The sequence below is a fragment of the Jaculus jaculus genome, chromosome 5 (genome assembly GCF_020740685.1).
Source record: "Jaculus jaculus isolate mJacJac1 chromosome 5, mJacJac1.mat.Y.cur, whole genome shotgun sequence".
Lineage (NCBI taxonomy): Eukaryota > Metazoa > Chordata > Mammalia > Rodentia > Dipodidae > Jaculus > Jaculus jaculus.
The window spans coordinates 103351973-103367732 of NC_059106.1; the positions used below are offsets into that span (position 1 = coordinate 103351973).

General features: G+C 45.8%; 1 protein-coding gene across 15 annotated transcripts in view; it reads left to right on the plus strand.

Moving 5' to 3' along the window:
• The window catches only part of Pnpla6 (patatin like phospholipase domain containing 6), a 38160-nt gene extending 25460 nt beyond the window's left edge, over positions 1–12700 (plus strand). For 8 of the 15 annotated variants that reach the window (XM_045150019.1, XM_045150020.1, XM_045150018.1 and 5 more), the window contains 14 exons: positions 724–867; positions 1101–1164; positions 2232–2400; positions 2583–2765; positions 3121–3239; positions 3417–3573; positions 4552–4668; positions 4762–4831; positions 5272–5388; positions 7763–8064; positions 8930–9046; positions 9230–9326; positions 9434–9543; positions 12398–12700. In XM_045150019.1, coding sequence (XP_045005954.1) covers positions 724–867; positions 1101–1164; positions 2232–2400; positions 2583–2765; positions 3121–3239; positions 3417–3573; positions 4552–4668; positions 4762–4831; positions 5272–5388; positions 7763–8064; positions 8930–9046; positions 9230–9326; positions 9434–9543; positions 12398–12472 — 1841 coding nt within the window. In that variant the 3' untranslated portion in view covers positions 12473–12700. Of the gene's footprint in view, positions 1–723; positions 868–1100; positions 1165–2231; positions 2401–2582; positions 2766–3120; positions 3240–3416; positions 3574–4551; positions 4669–4761; positions 4832–5069; positions 5187–5271; positions 5389–7762; positions 8065–8929; positions 9047–9229; positions 9327–9433; positions 9544–12397 lie in introns of all 15 variants that reach the window. The other 7 variants (XM_045150022.1, XM_045150013.1, XM_045150016.1 and 4 more) reach the window with 4 other exon arrangements.
• Positions 12701–15760: the final 3060 nt, after the last annotated feature.

Sequence of the window (15760 nt, forward strand, 5' to 3'; positions counted from 1 at the left end):
AAGCAATCTTTCCAGTCCACGATTTGATAGTTTTGAAGCAATGATTGGGGGGTGGGGAGCAATTGAAAAGGAGAAATGTGGTCAGAGGCCATGGGCCTTGGAGAAGCATTTGAGACTGTTGAGGCTGTCATGTGAAAGTGGTCAGCCTACCAGCAAGGAAGCAGCAAGTCCCAGACCAAGATGAGGGTAATTAGGCTATTAACAGAGAACCTAAAAAAGTGATAAGTGAGTCAAAAGTTTATTCTTGTCTAGTTGGTGTTGGGACATGGGCCTAGGCCACAATGGGATGAGAACACTGATTGTTCTACACAGAAAGAGTGAATCTGAATGACTGTATAATGGGTAGTCAGGTGTGGTGGTTGGTACACACCTGTTATTTTAGCTCTTGGAAAGTGGAGACAAGAGGATCAGGAATTCAAGGTTATCCTCAGCTACATAGTAAGGTTGAGGCTAGCCTGGGCTGAGACTATCTCAGACATATAGACAAGTTGTACTGTGTGTCCCATTGAGGAAATTTAAGGCCAAAGGTGGTGTTGGATGGCTGTCTTAAGAGGGAACCGTGGGTGGAACCCTTGGTTCAAGACCAGAGTCATAGCCTTTCAGTATGGTGGTGTCAAGGCTTTGAGCAATGGCTAGAGTACAAAGGCAAGAATGGAGATGGAGCAGATAGAGGTAGATAGAGATAGGGCTGGTTGCTCAACAAATCATCCTTTGGGGTCTCAGCAGGGTCCGGGCTTGGTGTTCCCCCACCTTCGGAACTCACCAACCCAGCCAGCAACCTGTCCACTGTGGCTATCCTCCCTGTATGTGCTGAAGTCCCCATGATGGCTTTCACCTTGGAGCTACAGCATGCTCTACAAGCCATTGGTCAGTGGAGGGTCAGAGCATGGGCGGAGGGTTGGCTATAGGGTCTGTCAGGTAGGGCAGCATGCATATGCACTGAGCATTGGTCAGTGGGTGGACATGCCCAAGAGGGTTAGTGTGGGACAGGTGTAAGAGGATCCTGGGCCACAGAGATGGGTAATGAGTGTTCTGCTCTGGGAAAAGCCCCCAAACCTGTTTATCTTGGTTCCTAACTTCCCATCTTCACCTATCACTAGGTCCCACACTTCTCCTCAACAGTGACATTATCCGGGCACGCCTAGGGGCCTCTGCATTGGATAGGTGCGTGTGGGGTTTTAGATTGGGGGCAAAATGGTGGGTGAAAGGTATGCCTAGGGCCTCATATTCTTTGTGATTGGGTTGGAATCCTACGTTTTAAATCAAGGCTCCCCACTTATAGGTCAACTGGGAGACTAGCAGGGACGTCCAATGAAAAGAGAAGCTGGAGGGCCACATGCAGCCCCCTATAGCTATAAATCTGGCCCAACACTAAATCATAAACTTATTTAAAACATGAGATCTTGGAGTTGGAGAGAGAGCTCAACAGGTAATGGGACCTGAGTTCAGATTCCTAACATCTACATAAAAGCCAGTTGCAGCAGTGTTTGCTTGTAATCCTAGTGCTAGGGGAGTGGAGACAAGGACTCCCTAGGGCTTGCTGGCTAGTTAAGTCTGGCTGAATCAGTGAGCTCTAAATTCAGTGAGAGACCCTGTCTCAAAGAGCAGTTGATGGCATACTTGACATTGACCTCTGGCTGCCGTATGCATGGGCACACATGTGCATGTACACCCTCATGCAGGGTGCCTACACACATGAATATGTATAAGCACCATACACATATATACATGTAAAAAATGTGACTTCTTTTTTTAACTTTTAAAATATTTTATTTATTTATTTGAAAAAGAGAACGAAGCAGAGAGAGAGAGAATGGGTGGCTCCTCTAGGCACTGCAAACAAATTCTAGATGCATACACCACCTTGTACAGGTGGCTTACATGGGTACTGGGGAATCGAACCTGGGTCCTTAGGCTTCACAAGCAAGCAACTCAACTGCTAAGTCCTCTCTAGCCCCATGTGATATGTGTTTTCTTTTGAACTTGGTTCAAAAGTTATGGTTATTGAGTGTGAGCATCATAGATGGCAATGGCATGTCATAGTGGTATGCAAAAAAAATGTATATGCTCTTACAACCCATGGGTCACAGGTTGGACACCTTAGCTAGGGGCATGAACTTCCATTGTTGGGGTCTGTGCATCTGAGGTCTTCTAAATAATGGGATTATGTGGTCTCTGGGATATAAGACCCCAGGCCAACTCCAGGATGACATTCCCATATCCCATCCTAGCATCCAGGAGTTCCGGCTATCAGGGTGGCTGGCCCAGCAGGAAGATGCGCATCGCATTGTGCTGTACCAAACAGACACATCGCTGACGCCTTGGACTGTGCGCTGCCTGCGCCAGGCTGACTGCATCCTCATTGTGGGCCTGGGTGATCAGGAACCCACTCTTGGCCAGGTTGAGAGGACATGCACAGTGACTCCACACCTTCCCCTCTGAGGACCCCATGCCTTGCCCTTCTATGCCTGCAATAGGCCACATGCATCCTCCCCTTATGGCTTGGCAATCAGGGACCTGAGCTAGGCCTGGTGAGGGAAGGAAGGATAATTGTTGATGTCATCTGTCTCTGCTTTCTGCAGTTGGAGCAGATGCTAGAGAACACGGCTGTACGTGCCCTCAAGCAGCTTGTCCTTCTGCACCGGGAGGAAGGCCCGGGCCCCACTCGCACTGTGGAGTGGCTCAACATGCGCAGCTGGTGCTCAGGGCACCTGCATCTGCGCTGTCCACGCCGTCTCTTCTCACGCCGCAGCCAGGCTAAGCTGGTGAGAGGCAGCCTAGAAGGATACCTTCTGCTGCTTGGGGGCAGAATTTAGACATTTCTTTCTTGGGTGGGCATGGGACACGTCCTTGAGAGTTTGGGTATTCCTTCCCTGGTGGGGTAGGGGTGTTGGGGAGTTCACTTTTCTTTCTGGGGGCAGGGCTGGAGGCTCATCTTCCTTCACTTGTTGAATGGTTAAGGTAGTTTCTTCCACCTGGAAGTGGAAGCTTGAAGGGCTAGGGGCAAAGCCAGGACCAACATGTGGTTGATAAGTGGTTAAGGTCAAAGTAAGGCCCATAGAATCCCATAGACGTCTTCATCCCATCCTAATGGATCTCTTGTTCTTTCCCTGATCCCAGCATGAACTCTATGAGAAGGTTTTCTCCAGGTGTGCAGACCGGCACAGCGACTTCTCCCGCTTGGCTCGTGTGCTCACTGGAAACACTATTGCCCTGGTGCTTGGTGGGGGAGGGGCCAGGTGAGAGCTGGGCTGGAAAGAGAGGTAGGGGTGGAGTTTAATCCCTAGAAGAGATGCCCTTAAGGTGGAAGCTGTTTGTTCCTTTGCTGGGCAACAGGTGGGTTGAGGTGGGAGCAGACACTCCTGGGGAGTCCTAACAAATCCCCAGTTTATCACTGAGTTCTCTCCACTTGGCAGGGGCTGCTCACATATTGGGGTGCTGAAGGCATTAGAGGAGGCAGGGGTGCCAGTTGACCTTGTAGGTGGTACATCTATAGGCTCCTTCATTGGGGCCCTGTATGCAGAGGAACGCAGTGCCAGCCGCACGAAACAGCGGGCCCGGGAATGGGCCAAGGTATGTGTTAGGGGATGGGATTTGCAGCACCCCAGAAGTTCAGGAAGAGCTGTGTAGGAACAAGGATTCCAAGCTTAGACTGTCTTGCCTGGATCCCTGTAGAAACATCTCTGGGCATGGGGGTAGGAGATGGTTCGGTGGGTAAGAATACATGCTGTACAACCATAAATTCAGTCCCTAGCACCCACATAAATAGCTGGACATGGCCACACATGCCTGTTACTTCAGCCCTGATAAGTACAACAAACACAGGAAAATCACTGGCTGAGTGCCTTAACCAGTCGAACTGAAAAATGGGGAACTCTGGGAAGTAAGGTAGAAGAATGATAGGGGAAGATATTATATGTTCTCTTCTGGTCTTCATGTGTGTATGCACAGGGCATACACGTCTTTACACACACATTCATACGCTATCCGCACATATACACGCGCATGTATGCACATACACACAAAGTACAAAAATAAAGGAGCTGGGCATGGTGGCACACACCTTTAATCCCAGAACTCGGATCACTGTGAGTTCATTGCCACCCTGAGACTATATAGTGAATTCCAGGTCAGCCTGAGCTAGCATGACACCCTACTTCGGAAAACAAAACACAACAAAACAAAAAATAAAGGAAAAAAGCCGGGTGTGGTGGCACATGTCTTTAATCCCAGCACTCAAGAGGCAGAGGTAGGAGAATTGCTGTGAGTTCAAGCCAGACTAAGAATATATAGTGAGTTCCAGGTTAGCCAATTTGTTTAAAAAAAGTACTTAAAAAAATGAACAAAGAAAGAGAAAGAAAGATGTCTCAAAAAATGTCTCTGGGATATCAGATGACCCCTTTGTGTCTTACTGGCTATTCCCCAAGCCCCATCTAGAATAATGAAATCCTGGGTGAATCAATACCTCTGTATGTTTTTTGATCCCCTAAAACTGACCTCTCTGAGACTTCAGGGGTTCATATTCGACCACAACTAGCCCCTTGTCTCTAGAGCATGACTTCAGTCCTGGAACCTGTGTTGGATCTCACATACCCAGTTACTTCCATGTTCACGGGCTCAGCCTTTAACCGCAGCATCCACCGTGTCTTCCAGGATAAGCAGATAGAGGTAGGTCTACCCTCCATCCCAACCCTAACACACCCTTCTCCACAGGAGTTAACTCACCCACCCTCCCCTACCCTCCACACTTGTCCCCATTAGGACCTGTGGCTACCTTACTTCAACGTGACCACAGACATCACCGCCTCAGCTATGCGTGTCCACAAAGATGGTGGGTGCCATCCTGCCTGGCCCTGCTCCAACCGTTGTGGCCACATGGGGGTAGGGGGATAGGGAGGGGAGCTGAGCATCTGGGAAGTTGTTAACACAAGTGACCGTCCACCCTGGCCCAGCCACCGATCACTAACCATCACCCACTAATGCCCCAGAGGCCCCAGGTATGTCCATTCTCAGGGGTGGGGATCCAGGAGGCTTTCGGGCACCTCATCCCCTCCCACCATCCCTCACAGGCTGCGTGTGGCGCTACATCCGGGCCAGTGCCTCCTACTGTCCTTACCTGCCCCCGCTGTGCGACCCCAAGGACGGGCACTTGCTGGTGGACGGGTGCTACGTTAACAACCTTCCAGGTCAGCGAGCCCATGGGCTGGCCGGGCCTCTGAGCGTGTCTGAGTGTGTCTGTGCGTGTCTGTGTCTGTGTGTCCCACTGGGCAGGCTCTCTGTGGCGGTATGTGCGTGCCAGCATGACGCTCTCGGGCTACCTGCCCCCGCTGTGCGACCCGAAGGATGGCCACCTGCTCATGGATGGAGGCTACATCAACAACCTGCCAGGCAAGTGGCTGCCCACATGCATCCTCACAGGCACACAGGCATGCACACAAACCAGTACCCACACACAAACAGCAAGCAGGCTTAAGGGAACACAACTTAAACAGGTGTACAGACATGTGCATGTGTGCACACACACACACATACATATGTGGATGTATCTATAGATGGTAATATGTAACTGAAAAGTGCATATACCAGTAGTGGTGGTTCATATCTGTAATCTCACACACAGAAAGGTAGAAGATCATTCTTGGTAATTAAAAATCAAAAAGAAGGGAGGGGGCCCGGGGTTGTAGCTCAGTTGGTAGAGTACTTGCCTAGCATGTGCAGAGCCCTGGATTTGCTTCCCAGTGGCTGTGGTGGTGCAAGCCTATCATTCCAGCCCTTGTGAGATGGAGGCAGGAGGTTCAGAACTTCAAAATTGGGGCCAGATGTGGTGCACACCTTTCATCCCAGCACTTGGGAGGCAAAGGTAGGAGGATCACTGTGAGTTGAAGGCCACCCTGAGACTACATAGTGAATTCCAAGTCAGCCTGAGCTAGAGTGAGACCCTACCTCGAAAAACCAAAAAAAAAAAAAAAAAAAAAAAAAAGTTGGGATGAGGAAATGGCTTAGTGGGTAAAAATGTGCCTTCTGCACAAACATGACAAACTTGAGTTTGGATCTTCAGAACCCTTATAAAGGTGGATACTTTAGTGAACATCTGTAATACCAGCCCTCCTATGTTGAAATGGGAGGTGGAGGCAGGAGAATTATGTAGATTAGCTACCCTGGGGTGCACAGCTATAAAAGAGAGACTCTGCTTCAAACAAGGAAGAAGGCAAAGGAAGATGGACACCTGAAGTTGTCTTCTGACCTTCGGAAACACTGTCGTACATGTGTCCCCACACTCACATTTTTATATGCACACAGAGATATTTTTATTTTATTTATTTGAGAGGGAAAGAGGCAAGGGTGTGGGGGAGAATGGGTGTGCCAGGGCCTCCAGCCACTGCAAACAAACTCCAGATGCATGCACCCCCTTGTGCATCTGGCTTATGTGGGTCCTGGAGAATTGAACTGGGATCCTTTGGCTTTGCAGGCAAATGCCTTAACCGCTAAGCCATCTCTCCAGCCCCAACACAAAGATATTTTTTAAAAGTTAAAGGTCATCCTTAGCTAAACAGCACATTCCAGACAAGCTTTATCAAAAAAAAAAAAAGGTTAGTTCTCCATGTTCACATGCTACATTAATTGGATACAAATGTGTGTATACACAAGAGGGACAGAGATTTGTATGTAAATTTGTATAAACACATGGAAACTTGAGTGGAAGGGGACACTACTTACGCATGCAACTAGCTCCCCATGCACATGTGTGCACAAACTTATTGATTAATGGCATTTGTGCACATAGGCCAGTATATTCATACTTGGTTACAGTTGCCCTGCATATATTGAGCATGAACATGTGCAGATAGATTAGAGCATCTGTATGATTAAATTAAGCCTTCTGTCTTGCTCACAGACTTGTGTTTGTTTGTTTTTGAGACAGGGTCTCATGTATCCTTGGTTGTCTTTGGACTCTGTAGCTAAGGATGACCTTGAATTTCTAATCCTCCTGCCTCTACTCCCTGAGCGCTGAGATCACAGGCATATATGAGTATATCCAGTTTATGTGGAACTGGGGATCAAACTTAAGGCTTCTTTAACCCTAGGGAGTACTCTACCATTTAACTTACATCTTTAGCACCTCTACCAACTTTACATGTGCAACTTAGAAGCTCACACCCCTAAGCATGCATACATAGACATGTATAGCAGCTACACACATCAGCACACATATTCCCAGTCTCATAGATCAGAAGTTGGAAGACTATGGAGGCAGCCTCTGGCCCTGTGTTTGATTTTCTAAATAAGGTTTATTGGAACAGCCATGTCCAATCATTTACCCGTTTTTTTTTTTTTTTTTTGGGGGGGTGTTTCAAGGTAGGGTCTTGCTCTAGCCCAGGCTAACCTGGAATTCACTATGTAGTCTCAGGGTGGCCTCGAACTCATGGTGATCCTCCTATCTCTGCCTTCCAAGTGCTGCGTATGTCCTTGGATCGGGCTTAGCTATAGAATACCACATCTGGCCCTCAAGCCCATTTGAAGACCGTGCCTAGGCTACACAGACATACAAACACAGGGTCACAGACACACCTCTACTCTCATTAAGTCATTACTCTGTTCTCTCCCCTTCATTTGCATCAGTTTCCATGCAAGCATGTGGTTTGGGTTCTTGTTTTTTTTTTTGCATGGCCATTTGCATGACGGTATTTGTGGGACTGGGTTGAACACCCCTGCCCTGTCCTGGACCCTTTTGGGAGTAGCCCCTGATCTCCTGACCCCACAGCGGACATCGCCCGCAGCATGGGTGCCAAAACAGTCATTGCCATTGATGTGGGGAGCCAGGATGAGACAGACCTCAGCACCTATGGGGACAGCCTGTCTGGCTGGTGGCTGCTGTGGAAACGGCTGAACCCCTGGGCGGACAAGGTGAAGGTTCCAGACATGGCTGAGATCCAATCCCGCCTGGCTTATGTGTCCTGTGTACGGCAACTGGAGGTAGTCAAGTCCAGCTCCTATTGCGAGTATCTGCGACCACCCATCGACTGCTTCAAGACCATGGACTTTGGAAAATTTGACCAGATCTATGTGAGTGGGTGGGGGAGATACCATGCTATCCTGGTGGGCTGGCAAAAGTGTTACTACTTAAAGCCCAAAGCAATGTAAAAATAAAAAGATTTTAAGACTCTGAAACTTGTGGAAAGTAGGTCAGTGATCAATTAGTAATGTCTGCAGGGTTATGATATGGCTGTACATGTGGTCTTTTGGCAGTGGTTCTTTGAAGTCCTGTGTACTTCAAGCTAGTTATGAACTTGCTATATTGCTATAGATGACCTTGAACTCCTGATCCTCCTACCTCCATTTTCTGAGTCCTGGAATTACAGGCATAGGCCATCACACCTAGTCTCAAGTGTGTCCTATGTTGGAACTGTGTATTTTGTGCCATTAGCACTTGAAGCAGTGTGTAATGATTTCTAACCTGTTTCCACATAGATGGTAATGAGAGCAGTGATCAGTTAGTAATGTCTGCTGTAGGTCTTAAGGGATGTAACAGTGTGTATGTCATGTACTATTGACCCTGCAAAATCTATAAAAGCCCAAGCCAACCGAAGTTGATGAATAGCTGCTTTTCAGAGGTTCCAAGTTAAAAAAAAATCCGGTGTTCTTTTCTGTGATCCCTGGAAAAGTCTATGACACTGTTCATACCTGTACCTTGAAAACAATCTTGCACATTACCGTCTGATATCATTTGGTACCAGAGCCATTGCACTGAGCTAAGTGGGAAAGATTGATTGATATCTGACAAAGGCAGACTGTGGTCAAGTATGTTACATATGACTCTGAAATAGATTTCATCTTAGGTGCCTGCTCTCTCAGAGTGTCAGGGGCAGAACAGGGACAAACTACAGGTTGGGTAGTGGGGTGTATCAGGTGTACCCCTATTTTCTTGCAGGATGTAGGATACCAGTATGGGAAGGCTGTGTTTGGAGGCTGGACCCGGGGTGATGTCATTGAGAAAATGCTTACCGATAGGCGGTCTACAGATCTCAATGAGAGCCGCCGAGCAGATGTAAGCCTGTGATGCTTCCCCTGCGGGCTCTAGCTCTCCCTTAAACCTCAGATAACATGACATATCCCAGGGCTTTATTGAGCTATTCAGGCCTCCCCATATCCCTAGGGTGTGGTGAATCTCCTCAGAGCCTTTAGGACTCTGCAAGCCACCTCATCAAGGCTCACCACTGCTACCCCACAGGTACTCGCCTTTCCCAGCTCTGGCTTCACTGACCTGGCGGAGATTGTCTCCCGGATTGAGCCCCCCACAAGCTATGTCTCTGATGGCTGTGCTGATGGTGAGGAGCTGAGGGTACCTTGGGAATTGGGGACTAGGCCTGGAGATGGTGGGTAAGACAGACCATCAGCATGCATCCCCTCACCTGTGCCTTTCACACCTTTTCAGGGGAGGAATCAGATTGCCTGACTGAATATGAAGAAGATGCAGGACCTGACTGCTCAAGGGACGAAGGAGGCTCCCCTGAAGGTGCCAACCCTAGCACTGCCTCAGAAGTGGTAAGAGCAGGCAGCTCAAGGTCCCCTGAGAGCCTCCAGAATATCACATGTGGGCTGGGAGGGAGTAACAGAATCTGGTGAGTGAGGTACTTGGAGATATGGGGGTTTAGGCTGAGGAGATGGCTCAATGGCTAAGAGTGCTTATTGCATAAACATGAGGGCCTGAGTTCAATTCCCATCACCCATGTAAAAAGCCAGGTGTTGTCACCCATACCTGTGACCCTAGTGCTGATGGGATAGGGAGAGTAGGTTCAGCCAGTCTTAACAAAACAGGGGAAGGAGGGATAGCCCCAGGTTCAGTGAGAGCCTGTCTTAGGGAAATAAGGCAGAAGAGTGATACAGGAGGACACCCAATGTCTTCCTTTGGCTTCCACACACAAGTGCTTGGAACCATGCACATCTGTACACACACACACATACATATACATTTGCACACTACATACTACACACACAGAAAAAAGATGTGGGGCTTAGTTAAGACCAACATGCCAGTAAGTGTGCATTAGTCCTAGACTCCATTAAGAGAGGTTGTATTAGTTACTTGTCTCATTGCTGTGACAAAGTACTTGACAAAAGCAAATTAAGGAAGGGTTTATTGTGCCTTACAGTGACCTGGCAGCTGGCATATTGTGTCAGGAAGCTGAGAGAATGAATGCTGTGGTGCACAGCTCCCTTCTCTTTATTCAGTCCAGGACCCCAGCCCAGGGTCCTCCCCATCTCAACTTAACATAATCTAAAAAAAAAAAAATCCCTTACAGACATGCCCAGAGATGTGATTCCATGGTGATTTTAAATCCTGTCAAGTAAGGCTAGCAAGATGTCTCAGTGGTTAAAGGTACTTGCTTACAAAGCCTGCCTTCCTAGATTCATTTCCCAACTACCCACATAAAACCAAACTCAAAAAGTGGCACAAGTGTCTGGTGTGAAGTTTGCTGTGGCAAGAGGCTCTGGAGCCCTGTAGTGCACACACAGACACATACACACACATACACACACACAATGAATTTGTATTCTACATAGGTTTGCTGGTATACAAAACTTATCAATTGTAATATGCATATAAAAGTATTTAGCTGCATTGAATTAAAAGTACCTAAGTGATCATGCAAGAGTAGACATTTTATTATATCAGTTATTACTTATGTAGTCTAAAATTCTGGACTTTTTTAAAGTTGTGCTGGACTATTGTGTTGGTTTTCAGCCAACATGACATATAATACTTCATAGTTCTGATTCCTTCTGCATAGAAAAGAAGTATTTAACCTTCAGTATCTTCTACATTAAGCCTTCAACTGTATATAACAATGAATTTAATAGCATGCAGTTTTATCTTTGCATCATAGTTATGATTGTTGTATAGTTAGCAATGCCATTTGTAGTCAGAAAATATGTGCTTTAAGTCCTCCACTCTAGATCCAAAACTTGGGGAACTTTATCATTTAGTAAGTTGATTGTGATGGCCTTGTGATCTTTTGCATTGGACTTGAAGGAGAAAGATCAATCCTGAGAGATTCCATTTGCCTAAACCAAGACCTGTTGTATGAGTATAGAGCTTCTGGGGAGGAAACCTTAATCATGTGTACTGATACACAGGAGGTCAAAGCCATAAGAATCAAGGTTCCTTGAAATAAATCAGTGAAAAGGCATATTTTCTTAAAATATTTATCTTAAAAATGTGTGTTTTCCACCAAAGGATAACAGCAATTCCTAACCAGTTTCCTATTTATAGCATCATATGAAGATACTATCACTTTGAAGTCTAATATGTCTCATTACTGCTCTTCTGTATAGTGCAGATTGAAAGGAGAGTCTCCAGTATCATTATGTGCAAATACCTCCATTCTCTTTATATTTTTGGTACATATTTATTAAGAAATAAATTTTTAATAATTATCTAGCAAATGTTACCAATATTTGCAAGGTAATCATGATTTGGGTGCTGCTAAACTTTTACCTAGTATTAGTCAGACTCAACAAAAGAGAAACCATTCAGTTTAGTATATACTAAAGTCTAGAAAAATACATAATATCTAGTAGCTTAATGAAGATTGTTTACGTTTCTACTATACCAGAAAACTATGGTGGAAGACCCATCTGCATTCACAGGAACATACTTTGTTCTTTTGGCTGTAAATAAGTTGGATAAAACTGTCTTATTCACAATTCTGGTAGGGGAAGGAACTAGTATTGGAAGACAGTGGTTAAACAGTCATTTTACAAGTCATGTTGAGACTTGGGTTGGGATGTTATATTTTGAACACATGTATTCATGAACAACAAAAATATGGGAGAAACTTCTAAAAGAATCAGTATTTTAACATTATAATGTTGGGGATTTCAAAGTAGCAACAAAGGATGTTTGAAAATGTATCTTACTTTTACTTTGGTCAAATTTTTTATGATCCAGTATCTTAACATTTTGCATTTTCAGGCTTGGAATTAGGAATAGCTGTAAGGATATGCATATGTACATAATTTAAAATGTAATTCTGAAAACGAATTGATATATACACAATGTAAAATGTAATTCTGAAAAAGAATTTAAATCCTGTCAAGTTAACAGCCAAGAGTGATGATCATAGGGGTATATGTAGGATATACCATGATGTGTTAATATTATGATGCAGGGAAATGTGCCATGATAGACAAACCCAGTGGGGCTTCTGAGGTAACATTCTTGGAGAAATATGTCCAGGCTGGAAATAAAACTAGTTTTCAGTTGTGGAGGTTGAGGAGCAATTTTTGGCCAGTGTGGAGATCCCATGAGCTGGGTAGTACTTCTTACATGTACTTGGTGACATCATACATTTATGTCTCATGCTGGATGACACATATGTGCGGCCCATTCCTGCAGGAGGAAGAGAAGTCAACAGTCCGACATCGACACTTTGTGCCCCAGGAGGCCCCCAGCTCAGTGGCAGATGTCTGAGGACCTCATCAGGGACTCCCTGTCCCTGGACCAGGTTGTGGGTGAGCCTGCAAGGGAACCCACTCCTGTCTTCTTGCTGCTATGACTGTCCCATTCTCTGGGTCTCCCCCTACTCTGGGCCCGGGGCCTACACACTGGACTTCCCTGGCCTGAGGGAAGGTTAGCATTGCACTGATAACCTTTGACTATGTCACTTCACCCCCAATAAACTGTCACCTTTTGGAAGCAGCATGGTGTTATCTTTGGCTTTCACCTCATCCTACCATCTGTGCTCAGCTTGGATGAGGCTGGGGGTCGTAAATAGCCAGGAACTTGTGTAGCCTGGAGCTTGTGCCCTGCTGTGACAATTAATCATGTGGTTCCACTGCATACTGGCTTCAGACACCAGGCTCTGAACACTGTCCCTTCTCACCAGGCTAGTGGGTGCTTCATGTGGCACCCCTAACTTTCCCTTCTAAGTTTCTACAGCCTCTGCCCCTAAGCTAATCATGCTGTGTAGGGCCTATGTGTGTTGTACTGATGTTGAAGGAAAACTTTACCCTGGGATGACAAAAACACATGTCTTCTCCCTCTAAATAGGGCACAAGGGACAATTACACCAAAACCAGGTTTGGTGAACCAGTGAGTTTATGGGTGAGGGCTTACTGGAGTATGGGTAGCTCAAGGGCAGCTTCATCACCTCAAGTGCCACCCCGTCCTGGAGGGCAACCGCATGGAGGCTGCATTGTGTAATCCCTATGTTGAGATTACTCCTGTGGATCCTCTTCCCTCATCCTCCTAGTAAAGGCTTGCATACAAGTATAGAGACACCCCCCAAAGCATCAGCACCATCAAGAAGTCTCATCCCATCTTGGATGATGACCTATATCATGGAGACCTACTTCTAGCTAACTTTCTATCTCCTATATAATCACTTGCAGCTAGGGGGACAGCAGATGGGAACAATTGCTGTAACATCAGGTGAGGTCTTGCAGACCTTTTATTACTGTATTGTTCTGTGCCAAAGTTGCCATAGCTACCTGGCCAAAACATTCTTTACCTCAAGATGGATTCAAGTTAGGCCCAAAGGAAAAACACCATAGAATGTTTGTGCTACTGAGTGAGTCCCAAAATGACAACCTCAGAGACACACACAGGGCTCAGGAAATTTGCTCTCAGCAGGTTTATGACACAAGCCTGTAATTCCAGCAATTTAGGAGGATGAGGCAAGATGATAAGCTTGATTCAAGACAAGCCTGGTTAACTTAGACTGTCATAAGTAAAAGGGGAGGCTTAGACTGTAGTTTAGTGGTAGAGCACTTGCCTAGAACCCACATCAATGGGCTGGGGACATGGCTTGGTAGTAGAGTACATTCCTAGCAGATGTGAGACTTTTTAACCATTCCCAACACTGCAAAAACATAATTTAAAGCTCCCAAATATTGTCCTTGCTGTGCTCAGCTGAGATCTCACAAAATGTCTCTGAGATTTGCCATGGGCTGTCACTGTTCCTGCTGTTGGAACCAGGCTGCCTGGTTTCTGACTATGGGAAGTTACTTAAAGAATGAACCTGGGTTACTGCACCATAAAAGGTGGATGGTGATTATACATGTTGGATATTACTATTATGGTATTCTAGCCTGGGCCCGAGGCTCCTAGAGGCTCCAGTCAAGCCCTCACTACATGCTAGACCTAGGGTGGAACCATGTCAAAGGGCATTGGAGAACCTTGGAAAGCTTCCTTAGGGCTCTGTGTATATGTAATTTTTTTAAATATTTTTAAAAATTATTTATTTGAGAGGGGGAAAGAGAATGGCCTTCAGCCACTGCAAGCAAACTCCAGATACATGCGCCACCATGTGCATCTGGCTTATGTGGGTCCTGGGGTATCGAACCTAGATTCTTTGGTTTTGCAGGCAAGTGCCTTAAATAAGCTATCTCTCCAACCCTTTTTTAAATTTTTTTTAGATTTTATTTACTTATTTGAGAGGGAGAGGCAAATGATTTAACCACTAAGCCATCTCTCCAGCCTGCATGTGTATGTGTCTTGTAAAATACAACATAAAGTATACTGTCTTAGGGGCTGGGAAGATGATCTAGAGGTTAAAGACTTGCTCTGCAAGTCTGCTGACCTGAGTTTGATCTCGAGCATCAATGTAAAGCAGAACACAAAGTGGCACAAGTCTGTCATCCTAGTGTGCTAGGGCAATGGCAGAGACAGGAGAAATCAGAAGCTGTAGGCTTACTAGAATGGCCTTCCCAGTGGCAAAAATTCCTTATCTCTAACAAGGTGGAAGCAAGACCCTTAGATTGTCCTCTGACCTACACATGTGCACTGTGGCATGTGTACATATATACATACATACTGTAAGAAACAAGTTTAAAGATGAGTTTGAAAAAGAAAAGAAAAAAAAAGCAAATGGGGGCAGAGAAATGGCTTAGCAGTTAAGGCATTTGCCTGCAAAGCCTAAGGACCCAGGTTCAATTCCCCAGTACTCACATAAGCCAGATGCACAAGGTGGTGCATGTGTCTGGAGTTCGTTTGCAGTGGCTAGAGGCCCTGGTGCACCCATTTTCTCTGTCATAAATAAATAATATTTTTTAAAAAGAAAGAAGCAAATAAGAATCTCCATGGCAAAGATTTAGATTTTATTAGGCAAGTAGCAGAGGGTCACTCTATGTTTCAGCAATCCTAGAACTCTGGAAATGTGAGGTGCACTGGTGGCATTTGGTGTTTCTTCTTTTTTTAAGGTGGATGTAAGGTCATGCTAGCAGAAAGGGGTGATGAGGAAGTAATGGAAGCAAGCTGTTTCTCCAGGTATCCAGCTTCCCCAGGTCAGCAGGCTGATTTCCTTCCAGATGTCTGGGGCAGTTTTATGATCCCTAGAAAGACTTCTCAACATCTGCTGATTTCCTGAAAGACTTGTTTGCCATCCTATTTACTCCAGTGTCTTGCTGCCTGATTCCTTCACATACATACATACATACTTACATACATACATACATACATACTCACATACACATTTAAGTGTAAATTTTAGTGACATTTATTACATTTGAATTATTGTATGTCCATCCCCACCATCCATCTCTAGAACTTTCTCATCTTCCCAGACTGAAACCCTGTCCCTACTAAACAAATACCCATCCCAGCCCATGGCACCCACAATCCCTCTTCCTACCTGTGGATCTCAGGACTCTAGGACCTCCTATGTGTAGAATCCTGCAGTGTGTGTCCTGTGTTGGGCTTATTTCACTGAGTATCATGTCCCCAAGGTCATTCTGCATTGTAGCATGTGTCACAGTCTTT